The sequence below is a fragment of the Agelaius phoeniceus genome, chromosome 6 (genome assembly GCF_051311805.1).
Source record: "Agelaius phoeniceus isolate bAgePho1 chromosome 6, bAgePho1.hap1, whole genome shotgun sequence".
Taxonomy (NCBI): Eukaryota; Metazoa; Chordata; class Aves; order Passeriformes; family Icteridae; genus Agelaius; species Agelaius phoeniceus.
In genome coordinates, this window is record NC_135270.1 from 11,489,222 (window position 1) to 11,516,741 (window position 27,520).

Below are 27,520 nucleotides of genomic sequence, written 5' to 3' on the forward strand. Positions count from 1 at the left end.
AGAGCGGGAGCCTGGCCAGGCCCAGCGCTGGCACTGGCACTGTGTGGTGTTGTGGGGGGACGTGTGGCATCCGTCGGATGGTGGGGTCCCCATGGCCCTCACCAGTATGGGAACATGTGCTCTGCCAGTGGCTGGGTCCGGTGTGCTGGACATGCCCGGGAAGGCGGCTGCGGCTGCTTTGCCGGGATGAGGTATGGGCACAGGTGGGTGTCAGGAGGTGGCAGGACGGGTGCTGCTGAGGGCACATGCCCCCACTAGACCAGACCTCCTGTCCTGTTCCCCAGTGTCCTGCCCCAGATTTCATAGATCCTCCTCAAACCCCTTCCCCAAATCCCCCTTTATCTTCTCCCCATATCCACTCTTCCTGTAGCCCCTCCTCTTCTCCTCTCCCGGTAGCCCCTTCCTACACCTTCTCCCCATTCTCCCCTCCCCATAGTCCCCTTCCCACATCTCCATGCCAGATCCCTCTCCCCAGACCCTCTCCCCACCCTCCCGCCCCGAGCCCTCCCTTCTCCTCCCTTCCTCTCCCTCTTGCCCCTTGTCCTCCCGCCCGCCAGGGGGCGTCCTGTCCCCTCTTGCCCCCGTCCTCCCGCCCGCCTGGGGGCGCCCGCTCCCTCCCCTTCCCGCCGTGCCCCGCGCGGCCAAGGCGGGAACGCGGCGGCCCAAGATGGCGGCGGCTCTGGCGGCGCGGAGCTGCCTCGAGCTGAGCGCGGCCGGCCGGGCCCCGCCGCGATCCCCGCAGGAGCTGAGCTTCGTGCCCCCCGGCATCGCCCCGCTCCCCGCCGGGCGCTACAGCGACAGCGCCGGCGGCTTCTGCTACCAAGAGAGCGCGCAGCTCGGGGCCGCCACCAGGAATCGCTGGGTGCGATGGTGAGTGCACGCCCCCGTCCGCCTCGCCTCGCTTAGACTCTCCTCATCCACATCTCTCCCTTCTCACACCTCTGACACCATCCTGTCCCTCAGATCCTTCTCATCCTCATCTCTGCCCTTCGCTCCCCTCTCAGACCCTCCTCATTCTCAGGTGTGCCCCTCTGTTCCCGCAGGAGCACGTCGGGGGACACGGTGGAGCTGGTGGAGGAGTCCCTGGACGTGAACCTGCTGAACAACGCCGTGCGGCTGCGGATCCAGGGTTGCCCGTTCCTGCCGGGCGGGATCCACCTGTGCGAGGTGCAGAGTCACCTGGTGGTGCTGCTGATCACGGCGCAGACCGTGCACCGCCTGCTGCTCCCGCACCCCGCCCGCCTCTACCGCAGCGTGAGTGCCAGGAATGCCGCCGGGGGCCGGGGCAGGGGACCCTGTCAGCACAGGGAGGGCTTGGGAGGGGGTGGGTGACCCAAAATACAGCGGGAACAAGAAGAAAAGTGGAGGTTTGGGGAATTTCGCCGTGTTTTGCTCAGGAACTGGCTGGGTTTTCAGCCTGTGTCATGACACTGTAGTTGAGCTCCTGCTGGGAATGAGCTTCAGCTTTTCCAGAGCCCTCCCTGGCTGGATTGTCTTTTTTTCCCTCAGCTGAGAAGGCTGCAGGATGGTTTTGTCTGGGTTGGAATCTGTATTTCATGTGGCAAATGGATCCTAGGCAGGGTTTATATCACATTTACCATCATTCTATGGATGTGGGCTGGAACTGGATGGTTTTTAAGGTCTCTTCTGACTGGAACTATTGTAGGATTCCGTGATTCTCCCCATTTGCTCTGACTTTTCCTCTTGTGCCTGCTTCTTACCAGGATCCTCTCCTCTCTTGGAGAGCTTCTCTCCTGCTTTTAGAGCTCTGGAGAGCTTTCCCAAGGGATGACCCTGTGCTGTGGCAGAGCTGCTCTTCCTGGGATGTGTCACCAGCAGTTTTCTCTGAGCTATGCCAGAGATTTTTTACTGGAAAAATCTTTATTATCAAGGAGACAGTTGCCATTCCATTGATGTCTGGTGGGTTTTTTTTCCTGTACCGTAGATACATGTGCTCAGGATTTGATGTTTTATGGAATCCTCTAGGATCATGGAGTCCAGCACTGCCAAGGCCACCCATGTCCCCAAGCACCACATCCACACAGGATGGGAATTCCACCACTGGAGCCTGTTCCAGTGCCTGATAACCCTTTCCATGAAGGAATTATCCCTGATATTCATATGGGCTTCATATATAGGAAAACCTCCTCTGGCACAACTTGAGGCTGTTTTCTGCTGTTTCCCCACAGGAGCTGATAACGGAGAGCCAAGTGCAGTCCGTGTTTACAGATATCAGCAAGATCCACATCAGGGATCCCTCCAATTACTACGTGATTCCCAGCGTGCCAGGGCTGGCACCCAACTCCGTGGCCTCTGCAGCCTGGCTGAGCAGTGAGGGAGAGGCTCTCTTTGCCCTTCCCTCTGCCTCAGGAGGGATCTTTGTCCTTAAGCTGCCTCCTCCTGATGCTCCTGGTAAGGATTGGGCACTACAACCCCTCTCCCATCTTGGAGTTTAATTTGATCTTCATTTTTGATTTTCCTTTTGTTTTTGAAGGAAGTGTTTCTGTCGTGGAGTTGAAGCAAAGCTCGGTGGTGCAGCGTTTCCTCACGGGCTGGATGCCAACTGCCATCAGGTAAGTGCCTGGGGACAGATAAACTGAGCTAATTTTGGCTTTTGGACCCCCTCACCTGGAATCTTTAGCTTGAGTCACACAGGCACCTATAAATACTCCACCCAGAAAAGTTAACGGGGTCACAGGAGCTATCAGAATACGGAAGTTGGGAGTGGAATGCTGGATTAGCAGGGTCCTGCTGTTCCGTGTGTCTGTGACTATGTTCTCTAGTAATTGGCCTCCAAGGATTTGCCCAGGATGTGGCTCGCAGCCAGCATGGATTAGGGATTACTCTGCCCTTGTGCTGAGGAGCCAGGCGTGTTCCTGACGAGCAGAGGTTACATGGGGATCACACGGATGCTCCGTGGTGGGTTGGGATCTTTAGGGTGGCTTAGAGGGCAAAGCTGAGTCCTAGAGCTTTTTTCTTGCAAGTGGGAGTGAGTCCTTTGATGCCCTGAGTGATTTGGACCATTGGGGGGGTCTGCCCCCAATGGATGGATTGGATGGATCCCATTGGATGGATCCTGCCTGGGGTCTGGCAGGATCCATCCTCCCACATTGTTCTCCTCAATTTGCTGCTGTTTAAGGTTTACTTTTTTACTGTTTATTTGTTTACTTTTTGGGCCTGAAGCTGCAATGGTGTCCTTGGTTCTTGGGCTACAAAAGGATTGTGTTGTCTAACTAAACTGGGAAGAGAACTTGCTAACATTTCATATGAAGTTTAGAGTTCTATACCGATGCAGTATGGAATCTGGAAAATATGAAAGCTAAAACTTAAGGTATCATGGGGTTGTCAGGATCCTTGCTCATGGCTTCTTGGGTCCTTGTCAGAGGCTGGCAGGATTCATGCTGGGACTGCTTGGATCCTTTTTTCCCTCTGGATCCTTCACCTGTGTTTTGCAAGTACCAAGCTGGGGATGGGGAAGTGGGAATCTGCTTCAATTCCACCAAAGCAAGCGAAGAACTGGGTGTCACTGGTGTGGTGGGATCATTTGCTCTGTGGGTGCTGAAACATTCCCTTCTGATCTCATCTAGTGGTTTATTCGGATTTAAGCACAATGGAGGAACCCCACTGCCTTGGATCTGTGCACCTGCCATGATTTTAGAATCATGAAATCCTGGAACAGTTTGAGTTGGAAGGGGCCTTAAAGCTCATCCAGTCCCACCTCTGCCTAGGGCAGCGACACCTTCCCCTAGACCAGTGTCCAGGCTGGGTTTGGACACTTGCAGGGATGGAGAATTTTCTTTGAAGGTGTTGATGTAACCTCCGGTTTTCCAGAGGTGATGGTGGCCCCTCGGATGTGCCCGTCAGCCTCTCCGTGCACTGCTTGGATCATGATGCCTTCCTCTTCGCCCTCTGCCAGGACCATAAGCTCCGGATGTGGTCCTACAAGGTGAGCAGAACCTGGGGTTGGGGGAGCAAAACGAAGCCCAAGGAATCACAGGTGAGTGCTCCACATGGATCTGTCTCCCATTAAATTGTGGCTGTGGCTTCTCCACACTGGGATATGGGACAATATGTGAGAACAGTCATGGTGTGTGTTTGTAGCAGTGTCTGTGAAGTGTGGAGTTTCCTGTCCAGCTTCATTCCCGTAGGCACACACTTTGTGGGAATTGGGAGTGGGGCTGTGCCTGAGCCCCATCCCCAATGGGCTGCAGCTGTGAGAAGCAGGTGAGCAGTGTTGAAGGTAATGAGGTGTTACTGACCAACCCCCAAAGGGAACGGAGGGCTCACAGGTGCAGTGCATCAACAATAAGGGGTATGAAAGGTTGGGCTGAAGGACAAGATGAGCAGATGCTTGCAGTTTTCTGAGGTGAGATGATGTTGCTCTGTATGGGCAGATACCTGAAGCCCTCTGATGTGGTAGGGTGATACTCTGGATGGGTTGGAGCCTCCTGATATTGTATGGTGATACTCTGTGAATAGTGGCCCTCTCAACTACAGCTTATGCTGTGGTGTGTGTTGTGACCTATGGTGACCCTGATGTGACTTGGGGTTTGGCTGTAGGGTGAGGTACAGCCTGAGACAGAGCCCAGCCTAGTGGTGAGAGCAGCAGGAGAAGCTGCCTGGTCTGGACCAGACTGATTTTGACACCTGGGGTACAGTTGAGCTGCTGAGGACATAATGGGAAATAACTTACCAAGTGAAGAACAGAGTGTTTTATCTACATGGAAACCTTTGTGGAAAAGAGAAAGAATTGAGACTAGTGACTATGCCCTTTGTAGTGTTTTACGATGGACAAAGTCATAAGATTTTAAGACTGATGCAAGTACTGCATTTACTGTTTGGAAAGAAGTTAGGAAAAGACTATGGGACCTGGACAGAGCTGCCAACGTGCAAAGGACAAGCTGGGGGATGTGGCACACCTCTAGCTATTCACAGTGCAGAGCTTCTTGTCTTCTTCTTGCAAGAATATCAACAAAGTGATACTGTGGAGTGCAAATGCCCAAATTTCTATATCTTGAAAGGATCTCCAACAATCATCTGTCTTAGAGGACAGTGGACAAGCCCCCCAGTTTGCCTGGTGTTCTTTACAGCATTGGAAGAAGATATGGGCAGAAACAATATTGAGCTGAAATGGGTCGAATAAACCAAGCTGTACTCCACAGGTGACTATACTGAATTCCATTGTAAACTGGATATTTGAAAGACCCAAGTATTCCTAACTGCAGTGTGTGGAGGGGATATTGGAATATCCGTGGTGCACTGTGGGAAGGAACTGCTCCCTGGATAGGAGCACTGTGGAAAAGAGCTATACTCAGTTGCAGTCATCCAGCCAGTTGAGTCCTTACTGTTGCTCAAGGGACCCTCCTGTCTTTGAGTGCAAGCACTGGTACCAGCAGGTTTCCCAGAGGGAGAAATTCAGAGCACACTGCCTGGATGGAGCGATTCCATATCCTCTGTGTGAATTATCATCCTTGTTTGGGTAGATGGAAATGGCATGAGGGAGCCCAGCTGTGGAAATGACAGAGCCCTCAACCAACCTGGTGACTTGAGCTCAACTTTGTGTTTCCCATTTTGCTGGGCTTTGTTTGCAGCTTAGGCAATGTTCTGCCTTGGAATTTGTTCTTGTTTTTATTACTGGATGGTTGTCTTTGCATATTATCCACATTAGATCTAGTTTTGTAAATGTATTTACATAGTATGCAGACAAAGGGTTGTGCTTGCATTTTATCAATTCTACACTGATCTCACTGTTATTTTATTAAAAATTGTAAAAGGATTATAACTTGGAATTATATAGCTGTATAATTATTGATATTGTTAGAAGTTGTATAGCTATTGGGGGAATTGTATAGCTGTTGATTTTGTTGATATCTTGGTGTTTGGCCTTTGGCTTATTCTTGTATGTTGCTATTGAAATTGTCAATATTCTATAAATGTAAGTATAAAGATTTTAATAATATGCAAGTTTAGAGAGTGAATCAAGGTCAGTACAGGGATGCATTCTAGAGTTGGTGGAACCTACAAAACAGATACTTGTACCATGTTTACTATTTCTTCTGCAAGGGCCCTGTAGAGAAATAGTAGACATAGCATTTATTTAAAAGAAAAAAAAAAGGGGGGAATTGTAGGCACACAGTTTGTGGGAATTGGGAGTGGGGCTGTGGCCGAGCCCCATCCCCAATGGGCTGCAGCTGTGAGAAGCAGGTGAGCAGTGTTGGAGGTGATGAGCCATGGAGTGCTGAGGTGTTACTGACCAATCCCCAAAGGGAACAGAGGGCACACAGGTGCAATGCATCAGCATGAGGGGTATGAAAGGTTGGGCTAAAGAACAAGAAGGGCAGAGGCTTGCAGCTTTCTGAGGTGATGTTACTCTGTATGGGCAGGCACCTGAAGCGTTCTGGTGTGGTAAGGTGTTGCTCTGTATGGGTTGAAGCCTTCTGATATTTGATAGCGATACTCTTGTGTATCATCATGCAATGTATGTGTGGCCATCTCAGATGCAACATACACATTGCTGGGCTAAGGGTTGTTTCCAGACCTACTGGAGCCTTTGGGAAGACAAGCAGGAGCGCTTTGAGGCCCAAGGAGCCATCCCAAATGGATTTTCTCCTGCTTTCAGCAGTAATGAAAGTGTCTTTGTCAATAGGAAGTTAATAAAAGCCTCTTGCTCCAGATATTGAGTGCCAGAGCTAATGGAGCAGCACGGTGCTTTCACGGCTCAGTGGCATTGGAATGTGCTGTGGGAGGGAGGGGAAGCTTTCTCCTACATGCCTGGGCTCTGGCAGCCTGTGGGATTGGTGGGAAGGGGGCCCAGGTGAGCTGGGAGAAGCCAAGGAGTGGTTCAGGTAAGTGTACAGAGCCATAATTCATATCTGTTGTGCAAAGTTCTGGGCAGATGTCTGGAAGGGGGAAGGAGAGGAGCGGTTTCTCAATCCAGAGTATTTCCTAAGCTGCTCTCCTGATGCTTTTGATGTTTGCAGGATCAGATGTGCCTGATGGTGGCGGATCTGCTGGAGTTCATGCCGGTCAGCAGGGACCTGCGGCTGGCAGCCGGCACCGGGCACCGCCTGCGCCTGGCCTTCTCCCAGTCCCTGGGCCTCTACCTGGGAGTCTACATGCACGCTCCCAAGCGAGGGCAGGTATGGAGCCACGGGCTCTTCAAGCTGCAGGACTCATTCCCCTAGGACTTGGGTTTGGAAGGCAAGAAATAGGGAAAAGTTTCACGTGTGACCCTCTGGAGGGATCGGTGGTTTCTAAATAAACATTTTTCCCCCCACAGCACTGGGGGATATGTGTGCCCGAGCTCTGGGAGTGGAATTCCCTGTGTGACTAAGTTGATCCATCAGGGCTGGTTCACTTGTTTACCTCCTGCTCTGAAAGCGTGGATGTGCCGTGGGAAAAAGAAAGGTCCAAAAGGAGCTAAAAGCATGGAAATGCTGGTGGTGTGTTTACACCAGGCTCCTGGGAGCATGTGGATGCTTCTGCAACTTGGGGAGAACTTTTTGTGGAGAAGGATAAATTTAGCAGGAGGGGAAGGACGGCATAAACCAGGCTCATCTGTTGGACAGCTTATCCCTTTCTCCAGGGAATTCACACACAGAACAAGAGTGTGTAACATGAGTCCTGCTGTCCCATGAGTGCTCTGCTCTGGGAAGAACATGCAGAGCTGGGTCTGCAGCTGAGAAATTGGGGTTTTCCCACCTTAGTCCCCTTCTTTTCCCACTGTAGTCACTGGTAGTGCTGGGTGTGGTGGTCTTACAGTTTTTCAAGTTTAGTGTTTGGAAAGACTTGGGAGTCCTTCAGGTCCAGGCAGGGATGAGTGTCCTTGGGGAGAAGGGTGAAGCCAGGATTTCCGTGCAGAGGGTCCAGTGGTGTGCTCAGCTCACCCTTCTTGTCCTCTTAGGTTCTGTTACCCCTAGCACCAGGCAGGGAGATGGACTGGAATGATGATGTTCCATGAGATGTGTTGGTTTAGTCCTTCAGGAGATTATTTATGAGGTGTGTTTGTAGTTTTGTGTCTTCCAGCTGGTGAGCACTGAGAGCAACCGCTACAGCCTTGACCACATCTCCTCCCTGTTCTCCTCACAGGTGAGAGCTGGGGCCTGGCTCCCAGGAGGAAGAGTCCTGGACTTTGGGATTTAAATCACAGAGTCACAGAATGGTTGGGTTGGAAGGAGCCCCTTAAAGCTCCTCTTGTTGTTCCAATCTCCTGCTGTGGGCAGAGACACCTTCCACTAGACCACGTTGCTCCAAGCCCTGTCCAACCTGGCCTTGGACACTTTCAGGGATGGGGCAGCCACAGCTTCTCTGGGCAGCCTCAGCACCCTCGCAGGGAACAATTGCTTCCAGTATCCCATCTGAATCTCCTCTTTCTCAGTTTGGAGCTGTCCTGTCACTCCAAGCCCTTGTTGAAATTCCCTATTTGTCTTTCTTATAGATTTCCTTCAGGTACTGGAAGGGGCAATTAGTTCACCCCAAAGCGTTCTCTTTTCCGGACTGAACAATTCCCAAAGCCTGTTAAATTCCACAGGGGAATGTTTTGCTGTTGTTAAGTACCCACCTTTCTCGGCTGTATTCTAATTTGGGGATAAGAAAGGAAATTAGCTCTTTCCCTCTTTCTTAGGAGACTCTGGTTGACTTTGCCTTAACCTCGGCCGAGATCTGGGCACTGTGGCACAACGAGGAGAACCAAACTGTTGTGAAATACATCAACTTTGAGCAGTGAGTTTTGGGCATGGATCACTGGGATAACTGCAAGAAAACCTTGACAGAGCTCCTCAACTTAGAGATTTATACTCAAGTTGCCGGAACATGGAAAATGTAAAAATCCAGGCAGCAGGATTGCTGAAAGTGGAGTTTGAGCATGGTAGAGGGAGCGTTGTGCTTCCCCACAGCTACTTCAAAACAACCAGGTGGTGCCTTCCAGGAAAAAACATGTTCTGGGGAGATGGTGATGGGAAAGGACCATCCCTGAGTATAAAGCTGAGAGGATGGCTTGGTGCAGGGCCAGGGAGTTGAGGAATGGATGAAAAATGCTGTGAGTGTGCAAATTTTAGGAGAAGAAGCTACTGGTCAGTCTGAGAGTTGCTTGTGAGTTCATGAGATGGGGAGAATGTTGAATTAAGTGAAGGATTCCAACATGTTCCATCAGTTTATGGCTAGGAATGCCACAGTTAACCTCTCCTGCCAAAATCTGTCCCTTGTCACTGCACAAACCTCCTTTTCCACACCCAGAGGGCTGTTTTTGCTGATGAAAGCCACAGGTTTGGTTCAGGTGGATGCCAAACTGATTCCAGGTTTGTTTCCTTCCAGGAATGTTGCTGGCCAGTGGAACCAGGTGTTTGTGCAGCCGCTCCCTGAGGAGGAGGTGACGGTCCGGCAGGATCAGGACCCCAGGGTGAGCCACCTGTAGAACAGCACCGAAAACAACGAGGTCACTCAGGAGAGAGAATGGGAATAAACAAAGTCAGGAGTGTGCAGGAAGCCATTTTTGATCCCAGGTTGGAGCTGGGTGTGGACAGAAACGCAGATCCAGGGGATGATGTTGATAATGGGAGGAAAGACCAGAAACAGCAGCTTAAATGTCCTCCTCATCCTTGAGCTTCCTGAAGTCACGATCTTTTTGCAGGAAATCTACTTGGAATATCTCTTCATGCCGGGACGGTTCTCTAATGCAGCCATCCAGAAGGCTTTGCAGGTGAGTGAGTGGGAATTTGGGATGCTCTCTTTTCATCCTCTTCCTGGCCCTTTATATGCGAGGCAGCAGGATTCCTTGGAGCTCTTGCCAGGCATGTTTTCATGGGGACTCCCTGGAGTGAGTTGGTGGCTGCTGGGCTGTGCTGCAGCTGCTGTGTGCTCATAGCTAGAGATGGAACCTGGAATCCAGATAATTGGTTTTTTCCCCCTTGGATAGCACAGCAAGTTGATGAGCTTGTTTTTCATTCCTGCTGATGTAGCCAGGAGAATGGGGGCTCAGCGCCCTGTGGTGCTGTTTGGCAGGATGTGTCATGGAATTTTTAAGGTCAGAAAAGCTCTCTGAGATGGTGGAATCTGACAATTCCCTTCAGCACTGCCAAGACCACCATTAATCCATATCCCCAAATGCCATATCACCTGGATTTTAAATCCTTGAGGTGTGGTGGTTGTACACTGCCACACATCCATGTATCCCAAATTTAGCATCCAGATCTTTTTTTTTAACACTTCCATCCTACAAAGTGCTGGCTGATGCTCTTGTCCTGCTTTACCTGACTGAGTGCTGCTTGAACCTTTGGTGAGACTTTTATTTTGCCTTAAAATCCAAGTTTCTTATGCTGCTTTGCAGATCTTTTCTCAAGGAACTGAGAGGCACATGGACCTGACGTGGGAGGAGTTAAGGAAAGAGGTCACCTTAGCTGTGGAAAATGAGGTGAGATGGATTTTCCTTCCAGGATATTGTGTTGTACATGATGTCACGATATTTTAGGTGCCAGGTGACCCCACACCTTGGTTTATCCTTTCTTTCTCCAAAGGGAGTGATGTAACTTTTTTAAAAAAGTACAAGTCTTCATCCTTCCTGCCTGGGGTTTCGTTTTCCCTCTTGGGTTTTTGGAATCCTGGCTGTTCTGCCTCTGCTCCCTGCGTGCACTTTGGTCACCCATCACATGGTGCCCAGACCACTACCCTGCAGAGCAGTTGCTCATCATTTTGGAAGACAATCCAAAATAGAGGGATTATCTTCCAAATAATCCAAATAATAATTATTAGGAGACCTACCTGAGAGATCCTTATGTTCTTTTTGGGTCTGTGAATTCCCTTGTTTTATCCTGCTCTTATTTCACTTGGCTGTTCCTGATTCCCTTGTTTTGCCCCCACCAGTTCCAGGGCAGTGTGACAGAATACGAGTGCTCTCCAGAGGAGTTTTGGCAGCTGCAGGTGGAATTCTGGTCCAAGTTCTATGCCTGCTGCCTGCAGTACCAGGAAGCTCTTTCCCGGCCCCTGGCCTTGCACCTGAACCCCTACACCAGCATGGTGTGCCTGCTAAAGAAGGTGAGGCTGGGTGCTGGCGAGGTTCCCTGAACAAGTTCCTCCAGAGGATTTGGGAAGCTCAAGGACTTTCTCCTCACCTTTCAGGGCTCCATGTCCTTCCTTGTGCCCTGCTCCTTGGTTGATCATCTCTATCTCCTCTCCAATGAGCACCTCCTGACTGAGGATGATGCTGCCATCTTTGAAGGTGAGAATACATGGAGTTTCTCCCCTCCTGTTAGAGATCTCCATAGAGATCCCTTGAAGAGCTCCTGATCCATAGCTGCATGCAAATAGTTTTATTTTGGCTTTGCAGGGATACTTATTTTGTGAAATTTGCCATCATGCTCACACCAGCAATTAAAAAATAGTGTCAAGGCTGGCAGTAGAGTAATGGAATTGTTTGGGTTGAGTGAAATTCTTCCCTGTGAGGGTGGGGATGCCCTGGCACAGGTGCCCAGAGAAGCTGTGGACACTCCTTGGGAGTGTCCAGTGCCAGGGTAGACAGGGTTTGGAGCAGTCTGGGATAGTGGAAGGTGTCCCTGCCCATGGCAGGGGGTGGGACTGGATGGGCTTTTAGGTCCATTGCAACCCAAGCTTCTCCAGGAATTATGAAATGTTTTCACATCAGCTGTGGAAAGGGGCCGTGCTGTTCCTTGTCTCCAGGAAGTGAATGCCAGAGTATGGAAAACATGTCATTAATATTGTCACCACAGTGCCCTCTGTGCTTTGCTGGCCCTGGAATGCCGTTTCACTAAGAAAAAGGCAGTGGAAAATGTTACCTAAGCTCCATTTTCATGCTTGAGTGATTTTTATATATTTTTATAAAGTGGGATCGTCATCTGTTTGGTTGAGCTTTTTGTGGAGCAGAGGGAAGGAAAGCTGGAGGCCTGAGCTGGATTGGGAGCCTCAGCAGGAGCCCCAGCAGTTCCTCCCCTGGCTGTTTAAACAGTCACGGTCTCAAAAAATGGGATTTAATTTAAAATCTGACCCATAAAGGATTGCACAGCTGAGCTGAGCCATTTTCTTCAGGATATATTTTTTTGTGCTGCTTATTTTCTTTCAACCTGTGGCTGGAAAAAATCCCTTGGAGGGAATTTCTTTTTTTTTATTGTTGCATCATTTTTTATTTTCTGAATAATAAAGCCCAAATCTTTCCCTTGTTGACTCCTGCGCTTTAATTCAGCCTCATTGTTATTGGGGAAGGTTTGGCACAGGGAACTGGGACCCGTCTGCTGTAACTGGTGATAGGAGCTGAACTAACTGGCTTTTGCATGGTCTTCCCACCTTCCCTTGGAAATCTCTTGGAAAATACACAGTTAGATTCTTTCATTGCAGATTTGGAGATGTCTCGTGATGTTGTCTGTCTTGTCCAGTGCCTTCGCCTGATCGGAGAATCAATTTCTATGGAAATGGCATTCATCATGGAAATGGCTTGCTCCCGCCTCCAGCCTCCAGAAAAGGCTGCAGAGCAGATCCTGGAGGACTTGATAGCTAATGACACGTAAGGAGATGGGTTTTCCAGAAGCTTCTCAGAGTGGCTGAGCTGGGATTGTCCAGAGCTGTCCCTGCCTGTCATCCAAGGGCGTTTGAGATGTGTGGGCTCCTTGCCCTGTGCTGCAGGAGACTTTTCCAGGGATGGGGACCATGGTTTGGAGTTGTTAGCAGGGTCTTCCATCCACAGCCTGGAGAGCAGAAGAGGCACAAATTCCTGTTAGGTGTGAAAAGAAGTGCCTGGAGACAGAAGGGAGAGATCAGAGCCTTGGTCAAACCTTGTGGTCCTGTCTGGTTCCTGTGCTAACCGAAATTGTTTCCTTGTGGAATGCCAGCTATCTGGCTGTTATTTCCTGGTAGCCTGAGGGAGTGGAATAAATAGACTGGTCCCTGCAGGCGCTGTAATAAAACTCACAAGCTAGCCAAGGATTCCAGTTAGGAATGTCCAGGCTGATCAGATACTGATCCTCACTGGAAGGGAGTGTAAGGGAGCCCTCTTCAGCTGGAGCCCTAGGTTGCTGTTCATGATGATGAGTAGGATCTTTTTGATGTCGCAGGGAAAATGTGATGGAGGATATCCACAGCAAACTGCAGGAGATCAGGAATCCCATCCATGCCATTGGATTGCTCATCCGAGAGATGGACTACGAGACAGACGCCGACATGGAAAGAGGTGAAAGCTCTTCACCAGCTTCTGGGAAACGCTAGGAAGTGTCCTTTCTCCTGGGAATGCTTCCTGCCTGTGTGGCTCCTGCCTCACCTGGGTGGTTTTCCCCTCAGCTCCTCACCTGGCGCTGCGCATGAGCCTGTCCCAGCTGTTCGGCAGCAGCACCGCGGCGCACGTGGTGTGCGGGGGGGTGGCCAAGATCTGCACCGTGCGCTTCCTCCTCTGCCGGGACCTGCTCATCCTCCAGCAGCTCCTGCTGCGCCTCGGAGATCCCGTGAGTACAGCTCCTGGCACTTGGGAATCCCGTGGGGTTCTGCTGCTGGTGCAGGGCAGAGCTCTGTCTATCCCACAAGGCTGTTGGAATAGCCCGAGGCTTGGGCAGGTCCTGCTCTCTCCTCCAGCTGCTTTTGTCTTCCTAAGCAAAGCAGCCTAATTCCCTTTATTCCTCTATGAACATCCAGGAAGCAGGAAGCCAAGCTGTATTTGTGGGAGGAGGGCATGGATTCCAGCCTCTTGTGTGAATCAGCACACATGCAGCACTTCCAGCTGTCCCTCTCCCAGCAGCAATGGCAGCTCCGTTCTCTGGCAGCACACTCCAAGGTTGCAGTTTGAGCCCCTTGGAAGCTGCTCCAGCCAGAGCAAACAGCCCCCACGAGGGTAGCTGTGTTTGGAATGGTGGGATGGACTGGTCTGGGTCTGTCCCACCCAGCCTGAGGCCATGTGAGGCAAGGTGCTGCTGCTTTGGATGGACCCAGCGATGTGGAACGAGTCCCCAGACAAGGACAGCCTTGTTTAAACCAATATTATTTGCTTAGAAATAGCCAGCAGTTTGCTGGTTGACAATAAATGCCTTTTTCCTGGTTGAGGTTATCCTGGTAGCATTTAAGGTGCATTGCAAGGTGCCCTCTAGAGCTGGGCTCTCCCAGACCATGAGGCATGTGACCTGCTGCTTTCCCACCTTGATGTACCTGTGTCCTTCAAAAGCTTGGCTTGTTTCATCTCCTGTGACTCTTTGCTGGAGCTTATGGAGACTCCGAGGTGATCTCTACAGCAAAGCCATGATTTCAGTCTTAGGGACAACAATCCTGGAATGCTTTGGGTTGGAAGAGACCTTGAAGAGTGTTTAATTCCAAGCCCCTCACATGGGCAGGAGCATTTGCCACTAGGCCAGGTTTCTCCAAGCACCTTCCAGTCTGGCCTTGAACACTTCCAGACATGGGGCAAGAATTCCTGCTGGTTCCCTGGAAGGGCTGAGTTCCTGCCAGGCTGTTGAGCACCTTGCTGTTCGCAGAAGGGACAAGCTGGGCCTGCCACAAACATCTCTGGTTCCCCTTGTCCTGCTGTTGCTCAAGTGTGCCAAGCTCTGGGCTTTCCTTGCAGATGGTTTTGGGAGGGGGACAGCTCTTCCAGTCCCAGCAGGACTTGCTGCACCGCACCTCTCCCCTGCTGCTGTCCTACTTCCTGATCCGGTGGGCGAGCCAGTGCCTGGCCTCCGACGTCCCCGTGGACACGCTGTGAGTCTCTACCTGACCTGGCTTTGAGTCCTCCTTAATCCACCTGAAATGCCCTTCCTGGTGTGGAAAGCAGGTGGTTGCTGTGGGAGTATCACTCCAGGAGCACTGGGGAGGGTTTTTTTCCTCCTTCCATGTTCTGAGCTGACTCTGCCTTGTGCTAAATCTGCCCTGTGAGGCCTCGCTGTTCTGTGCTCCGTAGGAGTTGAACAATGAGCACAGTTAAAGCGGGAGGCCTTTTGTTGTCTCTTCACTGATGGCTCCTTTCTTCCCTAGGGAATCTAATCTGCAGCATCTCTCTGTGTTGGAGTTAGCAGACACCACAGCTCTGACACCACACAAACTGGGTAAGGTGTCCACGGATCATCAACTCTCCCTTTCAGTTATTTAAGCCTGACTCTGCCACCTAAGGGAAGTGCTTTATGCAGGGAGCTAATGGACTGTGTGGTTGAATGACCCTGATTTAAGTGGGGATGTTTGTCAGGCTGTCCACAAAAAAAAACAACAAAGCAACAGCAAAGGATCTCAGAGCGCTGAACTCTGATTTTACTCTCAGCCTGAGAAGGATGGGAATGCCTCACTCAGCTGAAAATTTGTCATTCTAACCCTGGCAGCATCAGCCAAACTTACCCCTCACATACTTTACAGTGGCTGTAGTAGCTCAGACCAGGTCTGTCACAAAATCCTGGAATCGCTTGTGTTGGAAGGACTTTAAAGCTCATCCAGTTCCACCCCCTGCCATGGCAGAGACACCTTCCACTAGCTGGAGTTGCTCAGAGCAACCTGTTCCATCCAACCTGTGCTGCTCTCCACCCTTTACCCTACAGCAACCAAGAGCAGCAGCTCAGGGAAGCATGAAAATGTTGAAGTACTTGCCCAAAACGTGTTTAAAAATATGGAAATACCTCCCCAAAATATTGCAGCTGATATTTGGTTCATATTTTTTATCTTCTGCTGCAAAGATGTAACTTTTGGGTTAGTTTTTTATTGGGAGACTATAAGGCTGCTTAATTAGGGAAATGTGGGCCTTGATGTGGTTCCAGAGGGAGGAGGTGAACAGGGATGGGAAGGAAACATGCAGGTAAGGGCCTGCTGTGACTAGTCAGCACTTGGAGGCTGAGATACTTCAGAGGGAGCTGGGGAAATCTGGGACAAACAGGCAGCAGTGCCACGTGTGAGCTGGGAAAGAGCTTCCTCCACTTTCTGACATTGGTGATCTTCAGAGCCTGAGTTCTCCCTGATGGAGAGTCTGGGTGCAGGAGGCAGCTGGAAATGTCAGGGAAGTTGAAAACATCCTTTGTGTGTGCTGGTGTCGTGGGTTATTTCTTGGCTGGCTCATGAGGAAAGTCCTGTTTGGCCACTGTTCTTTGGGGAGAAATATGTGAAACATAGGGAAGGAGGTGGCAGCTCAGGGAGAGGCGTTGGGAACAGTCAGTAAGGGGGGATTTTTGGGATGCTGGAATGAGGAGGGAGGGAATGGAACAGCCAGCTCAGCACTCCCTCAGCCCTGTCATGCTGGAAAACTGCAGCTGGGCTGGGAATAACAAGTGGAGAGGGAGCAGAGCCCTTTTTTTGTGTGTTTTAATTGAGCTGTGGTTAATAAACACTGCAGGATGGGGCACTTTGATCTCCTGCTGCTCCCTCTGACTTAACCAGACAGCAGGAGAAATCCAAAACCAACAAGTTGGAGTGTGGAACGTGCTTTTGGTTTGCCCTGGCTTAATCTGTGCTGTTTGGGCTGATGAGCACAGGACAGGGTGGAAAACCTGGGATCTCTACTGCAGGCTCTCTACTCACTGTTCCTTTCATTTCTACTTTTAGTGTCCGGCCCTCAAACAATCGTGGAGCTCTTCTTTCAGGAAGTGGCCAGAAAACACATCATATCCCGACTCTTCCTGCAACCAAACACCTCTTTGGCTGAGACAAGTTTGAACTGGCCCCACCTTATCACCTCAATAGTGACTGATTTTCTGCCTCTCCTGTATCCTTGGCTGTGAATCCATTGCCACTGAGCCTCCTGCCATTCCAAAATCAGTTTTCCATCTCCAAATTTCCAAGACAAACCTCCTGAAGGAGTGAGGTTGTTGGCATTAATGGGATTTGTGGGTATTTTAAGATTTCACAGATTTCATCCTGTTTAGGTGCACGATAAAGGATTTGAGTTTTTGACTTTAAGCCCTTAAGCTCTCGCTACTTGACTTGGTGGGGTGGGATGCTGGGGGATTTGGAAGGGTAACAGGAGTTGGGGATTAGATGTACTGGTGATTTTGTTCTAATATGCATAAATCTTATTACAGAATAATGATTTGTATAAAGAGCAGCTTAATCTTCTCTCCTTTCCCCCCACAAATGGAGCATGAGAGGCATGTTGGCTTCCAGACTAGTTCTCCAGACTGGATTCTCTTGTGTTCCTTAACCTCTGCTCAGATGGCCCAGCAATCCCAGCTTCCTCTTCCCAGAGTGCCTGATGGGGAGCTGTCAGTACACCCAGCTCCAGGTGAGTGCATCATGCCAGCCCTCACAGGGGCTGGAAAACTCCCTGAAGCATCATCCTTCCAAGTGGTGGAGTTCTGCTTTCCCCTAGTCATGAAATCCTGGAATGGTTTGAGTTGGAAGGGACTTCAGAGCTCATTCAGTTCCATCCCGTGCCATGGACAGGGCTACTGTCCACTATCCCAGGTTGCTCCAAGCCCTGTCCCAACTGGCCTTGGACAGTTCCAGGGATGGGGCAGCCACAGCTTCTCTGGGCAACCTGTGCCAGGGTGTCCCCACTCTCACAGGGAAGAATTTCTTCCCAATATCCAGTGTAAATCTCCCCTGTTTTTGTTTAAAACCACCACCCCTAATCGCTGTTCTCTGAGCTGAGACAATGCCACAGAGTGTTTGATGGGGAGTGATTTAAGATTGTGGAATCCCAGAACAGTTTGGGTTGGAAAGGACCTTAAAGCTCATCTCATTCCACTCCCCTGCCATGGGGGAATCATCTTCTGCATTTTCTCTTTCATCTGTTTTCAAGAGCATCCAGATACTCAGGTTTATGCTATTCCCTTTCCATGGAGGAGTTTATTCTCCCAGGGCTTGTCTGGCCGCATGACGCTCCTGAAACATCTTTGCAGAGCCTGTTTAAATATCCCAGCAATCCTAGAGCTTGTTGACTGCTGCTGTGCCCATAGCCTTTCCTGTACTACCTCTGCCTGTGATTGCCCATGGGACCTGGGTTCAGAAGGATTTCTTCAGTCCAAAAAGGACTAATTTATTTCTTAAATGTCCTTATTAGTAAAAAACCAGTGTGAGAAACGCCTGTCATCATTCCATCCCTGGCTGCTCCTGGCATCCCAGTAGCAGGGATGGTGAACTCCTGATTTCCAGGGGTTTTAGACTGCTGTATTTCAGATCACTGTTCCTCCACCTTTCTCCCTGTGCTCTTGGCAGCTGGTGTTGCTTGTGCTCGAGTTCTGACCTGCACAATTCCTTGTCTGCAGCTCCACGTGATGTGCAGCTTTATCCCTGTCTGGGCATTCCTGGAGGCAGCAGGCCAGGCAGGCTGTTAGTGACCTGTTTTTCAGCAGAACCTTTCATCCTCCCAGCCCCTCATACCTGGGGGCTGAATTGCTTCCTTTTGTGTTGCTGCTGAGAAGAATTGAGAGAAGAATTTCAATTCTTTAGAGCTTTTGAGCCAGGAAATGCCAAGATTGGAGTAGCATCATTCTCCCTCCTGGCATATGTGCAGGCTTTGAATCTCCTCGCATTTCTTTCGCCTCACTGGTGTCTTCTCCAGGCTTTTATCTTTGCAGAGCCCAGCTCCTCCTCCTCCCCACTGCCTTCTGTTCTTCTCCCTGATCCCAGTCGGTCACGGAAACTGGGATTAAGTGCCTTGACCCCGGGGAGGTAACAGCAGCTTTGCTGTGAGCATGGTGACCCAAACTGGGGGGGTACAGGAGGCTCCTTGCAAGGAGCAGACGGGCACAGGGGCAGTCTGGTGACAGAGCAGAGGGCTGGGACATGGGCCAAAGCTCTCCATGTTGCTCACTGTGTGTTACAAGCTGGAGCACGATTTATCCCTTGTAGCTTCTAATCCAGGGAGTGAATCCGGGCTCCGGATACATTGCCACGTGGTTTTGAGAGGACTCATGGCCAGCAAAGGTGAGGCAAGAGGTGCTGGTGGTTTGTGCACCTGTAGAGGTGACTTGACTTCCAAGTCCTGGTTTCTCTTCCCAATTCCTGCTGAGTCCCATGGCCCTGCTAGCAGGACATGGCTGCTTCTCCAAGGATGACGAGGATGCTGTGCTGGCACAGGCCCAGGCTGGGTCATCTCACTTTGTCTGTGCCCTCAGTGCCATCGGCACTCCCTCCCATATGCTGTAATCCATGTGCTCCCTTGGCTGCTGGCCCTCTCCTGCACAGGTATTCCCCTTCTAGCACCTGCCTTGCCCATTGTACTGCAGCCTTAGCTCTGCCCTCCACGTTCTGTCAATATTTTCCCTGCAGTTGCCTGCAACATGATGTAGGAAGAATCCTGTCTGATTTTTGGGTGTGTTGGGAGCTGTTTCTGAGGTGCTTCACACAGACACTGGAGCTGTTTAGAGCACTGTTTTTCCCAGGAGCATGCGGGGGATATCTCCCCCTTACAGGGCTGGAGCAGCTTTGCTCTGGTGAGCTGAGAGAACTGGGAACATTGAACCTGGAGAAGAGAAGGCCCCAAGGTCTCCTGGGAACCTCTTCCAGTGCCTAAAGGGGCTCCAAGAGAGCTGGAGAGAGGCTTTGGAGAAGGACCTAGACTGACAGGACAGGGAGAATGGCTTCCTACTAAAAGAGAGCAGGGCTAGATGGGGTACTGGAAAACATTGTTCCTTGTAGGGGAGCTGAGGCCCTGGCACAGCCTGCCCAAAGAAGCTGTGGCTGCCTCATCCCTGGAAGAGTCCAAGGCCAGGCTGGACAAGGCATGGAGCAACCTGGTCTAGTGGTAGGTGTCCTTGCCTTTCACAGGGATGTGGGTCTGGATAGGCTCAAGGGGTCCCTTCCAACCCAAATCATTCCAGGATTTCATGATCAGTGCATCCAAGGGATTGTGGGGTTGGAAAGACCAGCCCTCAAGCTAGAGAAGCAGGATTTGCCTGAGCACAGTAGCTAAAGGAGCCACCAAAATCTTGCTGGTCCTGGCTGCCTGCAGATCACAAATGAGTGCTGACCTGAATCCAAACTGCCATTCCTTCTCTCCTGTAGGAATACATCCGACTGCTGCAGCCCTGGTGCCACGTGAACATGGGCTCCTGCTGCTTCATGATGGGCAGGTGCTACCTCGTCATGGGGGAAGGGCACAAGGTGAGGCCTTCCCTCATCTTCTTCCCAGGGTCTGGGACCTTTTCCCTTGGGAGGGAGAGGTGCACAGGAAACTTCTTCCCAAGCTCTGCCTCCTTTGGGAAAGGATGGGATTGGAGCGGCCTGGTGCGATCTGCTCTTGGGAAGACCTCACAAGCTTGGGACAGGCAGTGTTGTCCCCTCACCTGTACAGCAGGTGTATCAGTCACCTGAGGGGACAGCGAGCTGATTCCAGTCTGCTTCCAGGCTTTGGATTGCTTCTGCCAAGCTGCCTCTGAGGTGGGAAGAGAGGAGTTCCTGGACAGGCTGATCCAGCCCGAGGAGGGCGAGGTGGTCTCCACACCACGCCTGCAGTACTACAACAAGGTATAGTGCTGAGCGGGTAAACTGGCACCAAGTCCTCCCACACTGGAGCGGGATTTCCTCCTCAATCCCTGCCTTTGTGGGAAGTGACTTGAGCCTCAGAAAACTTAGCTTTTGGAATGTGAAATGTGTACTTGCTTTTCTTTGTTTGGGGGTAATGACAAGCTGAGTATGTGAAATTTAGGTACTTTCCACCTATTGGTTTCCTAATAGCTAAGGACTTGGTTATCCAGCAGAAAAAGGGAGGATGAGATCCAGCTGCTGGAAGGAGAAGCCAGGCATGTCCAGGCTCGATGTAAGATGCTGCCTAAGGCAAGGGTTACTAAGCTCTGAGGCAAATTAAAGTGAGTATGTTTAAATTGAGATAGGATCTATCCTTCTGCATAATGCTGTGGTTCAGGCAGGCTGCAAGCATGGAGCTGGGTTTGATGAGGGATTCCCTGGATTTAGGATCCAGAAAACTAATCATTAATGCTTGAAATGCTTCGAAAATCCCCCACGTACAGAGGTGAATCCTGCGGAGAAGCCATAACCTGGTCCTGTTGTGCTGGGATTTCATCCAGATCCCTGCGGTTTACCCAAATATTCCCCTTTAAAGTCTAATCCCTTAAATATCTCGAGGGGCAGGAACAGCTCCTAAAATAAAAACAACAACAAACCCTCCTGCCTTCCAGGTCCTTCGCCTGTTGGAGATGCTGGGTCTGCCAGAGCTGGTCATCGAGCTGGCCACCCTGGCCATCATGGAATCAGCAGATGACTGGAGAAGCCAGGTACAGCCATTTCTTTCCCTGTTTCTCCAGGAACCTCTTCCACAGGAACTTCTTGCTGGGTTTATAACTGATTTGTTCTGTTTTCAGGCTACTTTGAGGACCTGCATCTTCAAACATCACTTGGATTTGGGGCACAATAGTGAAGCCTATGTAGCCTTAACACAAAACCCAGATCCAGGCAGGTAGGTGACAGGCTTATGCCTTTGTTTTGGAGGTCCATGGTCCCATTTTTCCATGAAACTGAAGGGAAAATGACACTTTAGGGGAGGGCATGACTGCTGTGTTAAGTTAATGTGTAGAGGTGGCTTTAAAAATGTAGAGTTCGTTTTTGGATGTTCATCTGAAGGACACCTGGGATTGGCACCCTCTCAAAAGAGAAAAATGGGAGGAAGAAAAACAGGGAAGAGATTGAAGGATCATTTGTGTAGCATTGTATGTTTAAAAAGCTGTAGGAGCTTAGTTGATTTTGCTTAATGAAAAGATATAGTGTTGAGTTTTCAATTTGGAAAGTGAACTGTGTAGGGAAAGCTTTATCCTAGCAGAGGAAAATATTGGAATAATGGGGGAGAAATAGGAATGCTCTTTAACTAATTGAAGGAGGAAGACTGCCCTCCTGAGAGGCCTTTTCAGAGGATCTTTGTTTCCAGTGCAGGAGAAACTTGAAGGTTTAAGTTGGTTCTTAGCCAGGAAAAACCCTGCAGGGCTCATTTGGAAGGCAGGAGCTTGTCACAAAGTGGTTGTTTGTGGCTTAAATCCCGGGCTTGTTCCTGCTCCTGGGTTTATTCCTGCTCCTCCAAAGGGTTGTGCTTCCCTCTGCAGGCAGCTGGACTGCTTACGCCAGCTAGTGGTGGTTCTCTGCGAGCGATCCCAGCTCCAGGACCTGGTGGAATTTCCTTACGTGAACCTGCACAATGAGGTAATCCTGCGCTGGGATCACAGCTTGGGGAGGGGAGGGGCACAACCCTTCCTTTAAGGGGATTATGGACCCGCTGGAGCCTCTGTGTGCTGCAGGTCGTTGGGATCATCGAGTCCCATGCTCGGGCCGTGGATCTGATGACTCACAACTACTACGAGCTGCTCTACGCCTTCCACGTGTACCGGCACAACTACCGGAAAGGTAAAGCTTGGGATGCACCTGTACCTGCCCACCTCCTGGGACACCCTTTCCGTGCCCCTGCCAGCTGTGTGGCCTCTCTCTCCAGGCTGTTGGCTGATGACTTTTCCCTGTTTTCAGCTGGAACAGTGATGTTTGAGTATGGCATGCGGCTGGGCAGGGAGGTGCGGACGCTGCGAGGGCTCCAGAAGCAGGGCAATTGTTTCCTGGCTGCCATCAACTGCCTGCGCCTGATCCGCCCGGAATACGCCTGGATAGTGCAGCCAGCCTCTGGGGCTGTGGTAAGAATGCTGAGCTTCCTGAAAAGGAGCTTCCAGAATCCTTTCTGATGGGAACAGAGACATTGGACTTCTTATCTGCTGCTTGTGACCAGCTGTCCTGCTCTGCTCATCCACCCCATCCATTACCCTTGTGCCATTCCCCCTTTTTTAGGGCAGGAGGAAGTGGGGTAGCTGTTGGGAATGGGCTGGTAGACAGATACAGGAGTATATCACCTTGTGCTGAAGACAGCAGATGTCTTGGGGAATGTGAACAGCTGGAATACCAGTCCAGAGGAGAGTTAGTGTTGTGTTTCAAATCCCAGTCAGGACTCGGGGAGGTGGTGGCTGCGGCCTGGTCACCTGATCCTGATGTTCCTGATAGCCCAGGATAAAGTATCCTGAATTCCCAAGGGACTGCACAGCTTCCCTGGTCCGAATCAAGGCTTGAAATGGAGAGCTCTTGTTGGGATTTATTCTATCAGTGATTTATCCTTCAGAAACCAGGTGGGTATAAATTCTCTTTCTGCTTTTTCCTGCAAGTATGAGCGTCCAGGAGCGTCCCCGAAGAGGAGCCACGATGGGGAGTGCATGGCTGTTCCCAGTAAGTGCCCAGTCCTGGTCCTTCCCATGCCTCTGGAGTTTACACAGCCTCTCTGCAGCTCCCATGGGAGCTGGGACATGGCTCAGGGCAGCTCCTGCCTCCACCAGATCAATAATTTGTGGGATTTTAAGGTCATTAAATCTCCCAGTGTCTCCCAACAACAAGCTGCCACTATTCCCCAAGGAATACAGCAGTTTCCCCAAGGGAACAGCTATTCCCCAAGGAGCTCCTGTGCCTGCTCCTAACAGCTTGATGCCTTGACAGCACTTTTTTTCCAGTGGAAGTAACTTGTAATTTAAAACAAAGCCATTTTTTGAGGCAATTTCTAGTTTTTCAAGGCTGTTTGTGCCTTTGGAAATCCTGTTGGGAATAAGCTCTGCCTGTGTCTGCCACAGCCCAGGATGTGGGATCAGGTTATCCTCAGCGTTCCAGTAGGAAAATTTAAGGTCAGGTATTTTTAAACCTGCTTCTTTTTCTGAAGAGGTTTTTTTTTGTGGCATGTGCCTGGCAGGCAAAGCAGCAGCTGTTCCCAAATATTATCTAACATCTGGAGAGGGGGGAGCAGGACAATGGTATCAAGGACATAAGCACAGTCAAGGGAGCGGGGAAGAGTCAGCAAATCCTAATCATTCCTTTGGTGCTTTTTGGGGTACAAATCCTCTTAGGATGGCAGAGGGTTGTAGAGATGCTTTTACAAGTACTCTGGGGAGACCTCAGAGCCTCTTCAGTGCCTAAAGGGGCTCCAAGAGAGCTGGAGAGGGGCTTTGGACAAGGGATGGAGCACCAGGACAGGGGGGAATGGCTTCAGACTGACAAGAGGGTGGGACTAAATGTAATGTTGGGCAGAAGTTCTTCCCTGTGAGGGTGCTGAAGCCCTGGCACGGGTTGCCCAGAGAAGTTGTGGCTGCCCCATCCCTGTCAATGTCCTAGGCCAGGTTTGACAGGACTTGGAGCAACCTGGTCTAGTAGGTGGTGTCCCTGCCCATGGAAGTGGATGAGTTTTAAGGTCCCTTTTAACCCAAACCATTTCGTGATTCCATGACATTCTGCACAGTGCTTCAAGTGCCCTTTTTGAAGTACTGAGAGCCCAGTAACCCAGTATCTGTTCCAGGCACTCGGCAGATCGAGATCCTGGAGCTGGAGGATTTGGAGAGGGAATGTCTGCTGGCACGGATCCGGCTCACCCTGGTGGAACACGACGTGTCAGCAGCAGCTGTGGCAGGTGAGGGGGGTTCAGCCACTCTGTCCTGTCCCAGAGGCAAACCCAGAAGCTGCCAGGGACTATCAAATTCTCATCCCTACTATGAAATCCAGCCACTGACTTCAGCAGGGTCTGAGATGCACATCAGGAGAACCAATTTTAAGTTTTCCACCTCTTTTTTTGGCTTTTTCAAGATCTGGTGGTCTGCAGTGGGCGTGGGAGGAGCTTCTGCGTTGGGACAAAAAAAAAGGCATTTTGGAAATAATGGAAGCAAAGAATTATTAAGGCCGGAAAAGACCTTCAAGATCATTAAATTCAACCTTTTTGATTGATGAATAATTTATTTTCCTGGACAATCTTGCTTTGCTTCATGGAACGGTGTTAAAAAGTTGTGAAAGTTGTTCCTTTCTGGGAAGCAGGAAGGTATAGCTCTCCCACCTGGAGTATTTTAGTATCTCTGGTACAAGTTACACAACATGTCCACATCTTTCCCCTCTAAATGTCAGGAGGAGGTGAATTCCCAGTGTGGGATTGCAGGGAAAGGATGGAACAGCTGCTTTGAGGGCAGAGTGGTGACGCAGGGAGCCGAGTGCCACAGTTTCTGTGCTGCCAGAATATATATGCTTGGATGCAGGCCTGTGATGAGGCTGTGCTCTCCCTAACCTCAATGATCTTGGGGATCTTCTTCCAACCTTAACAATTCAATGATTCTAAGCAGCAGCATTTCCCTATCATGTATTGCTACCTGTGTCCCTCTCCTGTCCCTCTCCAGCTGGTGCTCCATCAGAGACAGCTCTGTGGGTCACAGCTGCTCTGTCCAGTCCCTTCAGGGGTAGCTGCTGGGCTCATGGGATGCTCTGGAGGCCAGGAAAGCCTCCAGCCATGGATTGATGAGTACTGCTGCCGGGTGTTGGAGGCTCTTGGCACCCTACTGCTGCATCTCTGAATGAGTAACACCGGGCGAGGCCTGGTGAGCACTGGGTGTTACTGGGGAGGCTTTACCTGCTCTTCCTCACTGCAGGCAACTCCACGCCCGAGGAAACGGTGTCTCTGCTGGTCCGGGCCGGGCTCTTCGACTCAGCCATCACCCTGTGCCAAACCTTCAAGCTGCCCTTGACGCCCATCTTTGAGGGCCTGACCTTCAAGTACGTCCAGGTGCCCTCACACCTCGGGGGATGCAGGGCTGGAGGGATGCAGGGGCTTGGGTGTGCAACTTGCCCAAGAGCCTTCTTTCCCTGTCAGTCCAGCTGGATTGTTTGTTGGGAATAGTCCTGTAAGGGACTTTGATGCCAGTGGGAAGGGGCTGGCTCTGGAGGGACCCACCTTCCTATGGCTTTTGGTCGTGCAGGTGCATCAAGCTCCAGCTGGGAGGGGAAGCGGCACAGGCAAAGGCCTGGGACTGGCTGGCAGCCAACCAACTCTCAGCCCTGGTCACCACCAAGGAGTCCAGGTAGGTTTATCTCCACAGTTTGGGAGGAGGAGGATCTGGAGACAAGAGCTCTGTGCAAATCCAGAGGGTCTCAGGTCCTTAAAACCCCTAAGGCCAAAACTGTGGGCACAGGATGTGGGGAGAGCTGTGCTTCCACCCTGTCCCCACATCACCTGGAGCACACCATGGCCTCACAGATGGGGCAGGAGCTGCTGGCACATGTTCCACTGGGAACTGTTTCCTTGCAGTGCCACAGATGAAGCCTGGAGGCTGCTGTCATCCTACTTGGAGCGTTACCCATCCCAGAACAGTCTGTACCATCGCTGCGTCATCAACAAGCTCCTGGCACACGGGATACCTCTGCCCAACTGGCTCATTAACAGCTACAAGGTGAGAACAGCTGTCCCCAAAAACCCCAAAATTCCAGGTTTCCCAGAGCTGCTGGATCACCCTCTCTCCAATGGACACCTGCCAGGTGCTCTGTGCCTGGTACCAAGGCTCTGAGCTGCGGTGGTGTTTGCAGGGGTCCCAGGATGAGGGGAAGAGATGAGAATGTTGACTTTATGTTTCAGAAGGTCTGGTTTATTATTTTATGATATATATTTTATTAAAACTATACTAAAAGAATAGGAGAAAAGATTTTATTAGAAGGCTAGCTAAGAATAGAAAAGGAATGATAACAAAGGCTTGTAACTGACTGAGACAGTCTGGACAGCTGGACTTTGATTGGCTATTAATTAGAAACAACTAACCAAACAAAGATGCACCTGTTGCATTCCACAGCAGCACATAATCATTGTTTACATTTTGCTTCTGAGGTCTCTCAGCTTCTCAGGAGAAAAAATCCTAAGGAAAGGATTTTTCATAAAACATGTCTGTGACACAGAGCAGGTTCTCTCAGCGTGGTCCCAGTCCTGGTCACATTCCCTGGCTGAGTTTCCCTCTTTCTGGCAGGAAGTGGATGCTGCCGAGCTGCTGCGCCTGTACCTGAACTACGATCTGCTGGAGGAGGCTGTGGATTTGGTCTTGGAGTACGTGGATGCTGTGCTGGGCAAAGGGCACCAGTACTTTGGGATCGAGGTGAGCTCACCCGCAGTTGGGATGTGGTGGGATGTTCCTTGGGGACATGATGTGAGGGTTCCTGTCTGTTCCAGGTCCCTCTGTCCCCAACGTCCCCCACGATGTGGCTTCCCTACACCGCCATAGACCAGCTGCTGCAAGCGCTGCGGGAGAGCAGCGCCAGCGAGAACAGCGTCGTGGTGGGTACCGAGCACCATCATGGGGAATGGCGTGGGAGCGTGGTGGGACAGGGTAGGATCCCTCATGACTCCTGCCTCTCTCCCAGCTCTATGAGAAGCTGAATGACAGGATGGAGGACTACCAGCAGAAGGTCAGCGTGGCCACCATGGAGCGCCTGTACTGCCGGCCCTAGTCCAGGTGACGTCCCCAGGAGCGTCACCATCCCACCCCGCAGTGCTGGTTTTATCCATTGGTTTTCCATAAAGATCCAGTTCAGGGAGGTGGAGTGCCGAAGGGCGTGTCCCCTCACTGTCCCTTTTGTGGGCAGTGGGTGAGCAACCGAGCTGGGGGGTGTGTGGCCTTGACACCCCCTTGCTCTCTGCCTCCTCCAGACATGGAACTGTTGGGAATTTCTTTTATTTATTGGTATGTTTTTGGATCAACTTTAATAAAATGGAACTGTTATTTGAGGTGTGCATAAGGATGTGGGGGGAAAAGTGGGGAGTGTGGTGCTCCTCTCCAGGGATCATCCCCATAACCACCCTGGT

General features: G+C 50.8%; 1 protein-coding gene across 1 annotated transcript; it reads left to right on the plus strand.

Annotated features, from left to right (window-relative positions):
• Positions 1–640: 640 nt before the first annotated feature.
• NUP160 (nucleoporin 160) lies at positions 641–27,442 on the plus strand. Its single transcript, XM_054635880.2, has 35 exons — positions 641–870; positions 1,044–1,254; positions 2,190–2,412; positions 2,495–2,573; positions 3,832–3,946; positions 6,981–7,139; positions 8,011–8,088; positions 8,624–8,721; positions 9,313–9,397; positions 9,629–9,697; positions 10,325–10,408; positions 10,858–11,028; positions 11,113–11,212; positions 12,343–12,508; positions 13,056–13,171; positions 13,279–13,439; positions 14,546–14,679; positions 14,953–15,023; positions 16,498–16,657; positions 17,104–17,173; positions 19,900–19,998; positions 20,242–20,361; positions 21,033–21,128; positions 21,216–21,310; positions 21,948–22,044; positions 22,140–22,245; positions 22,363–22,523; positions 23,043–23,103; positions 24,215–24,325; positions 25,326–25,449; positions 25,653–25,754; positions 25,982–26,123; positions 26,688–26,813; positions 26,888–26,992; positions 27,079–27,442. The coding sequence occupies exons 1-35, from the start codon at positions 668–670 to the stop codon at positions 27,163–27,165; spliced, it is 4,185 nt and encodes a 1,394-aa protein (XP_054491855.2). The 5' UTR covers positions 641–667; the 3' UTR covers positions 27,166–27,442.
• The last annotated feature ends 78 nt before the right edge of the window (positions 27,443–27,520 follow it).

Excerpts from the sequence above, each read along its gene's own strand:
- NUP160 (XM_054635880.2), top strand. The coding sequence starts at position 668 with ATGGCGGCGGCTCTGGCGGCGCGGAGCTGCCTCGAGCTGAGCGCGGCC. Across the intron at positions 16,658-17,103 it reads ACTGATTTTCTGCCTCTCCT|ATGGCCCAGCAATCCCAGCT; the intron begins GTATCCTTGGCT and ends ACCTCTGCTCAG. Across the intron at positions 22,045-22,139 it reads ACGTGAACCTGCACAATGAG|GTCGTTGGGATCATCGAGTC; the intron begins GTAATCCTGCGC and ends TGTGTGCTGCAG.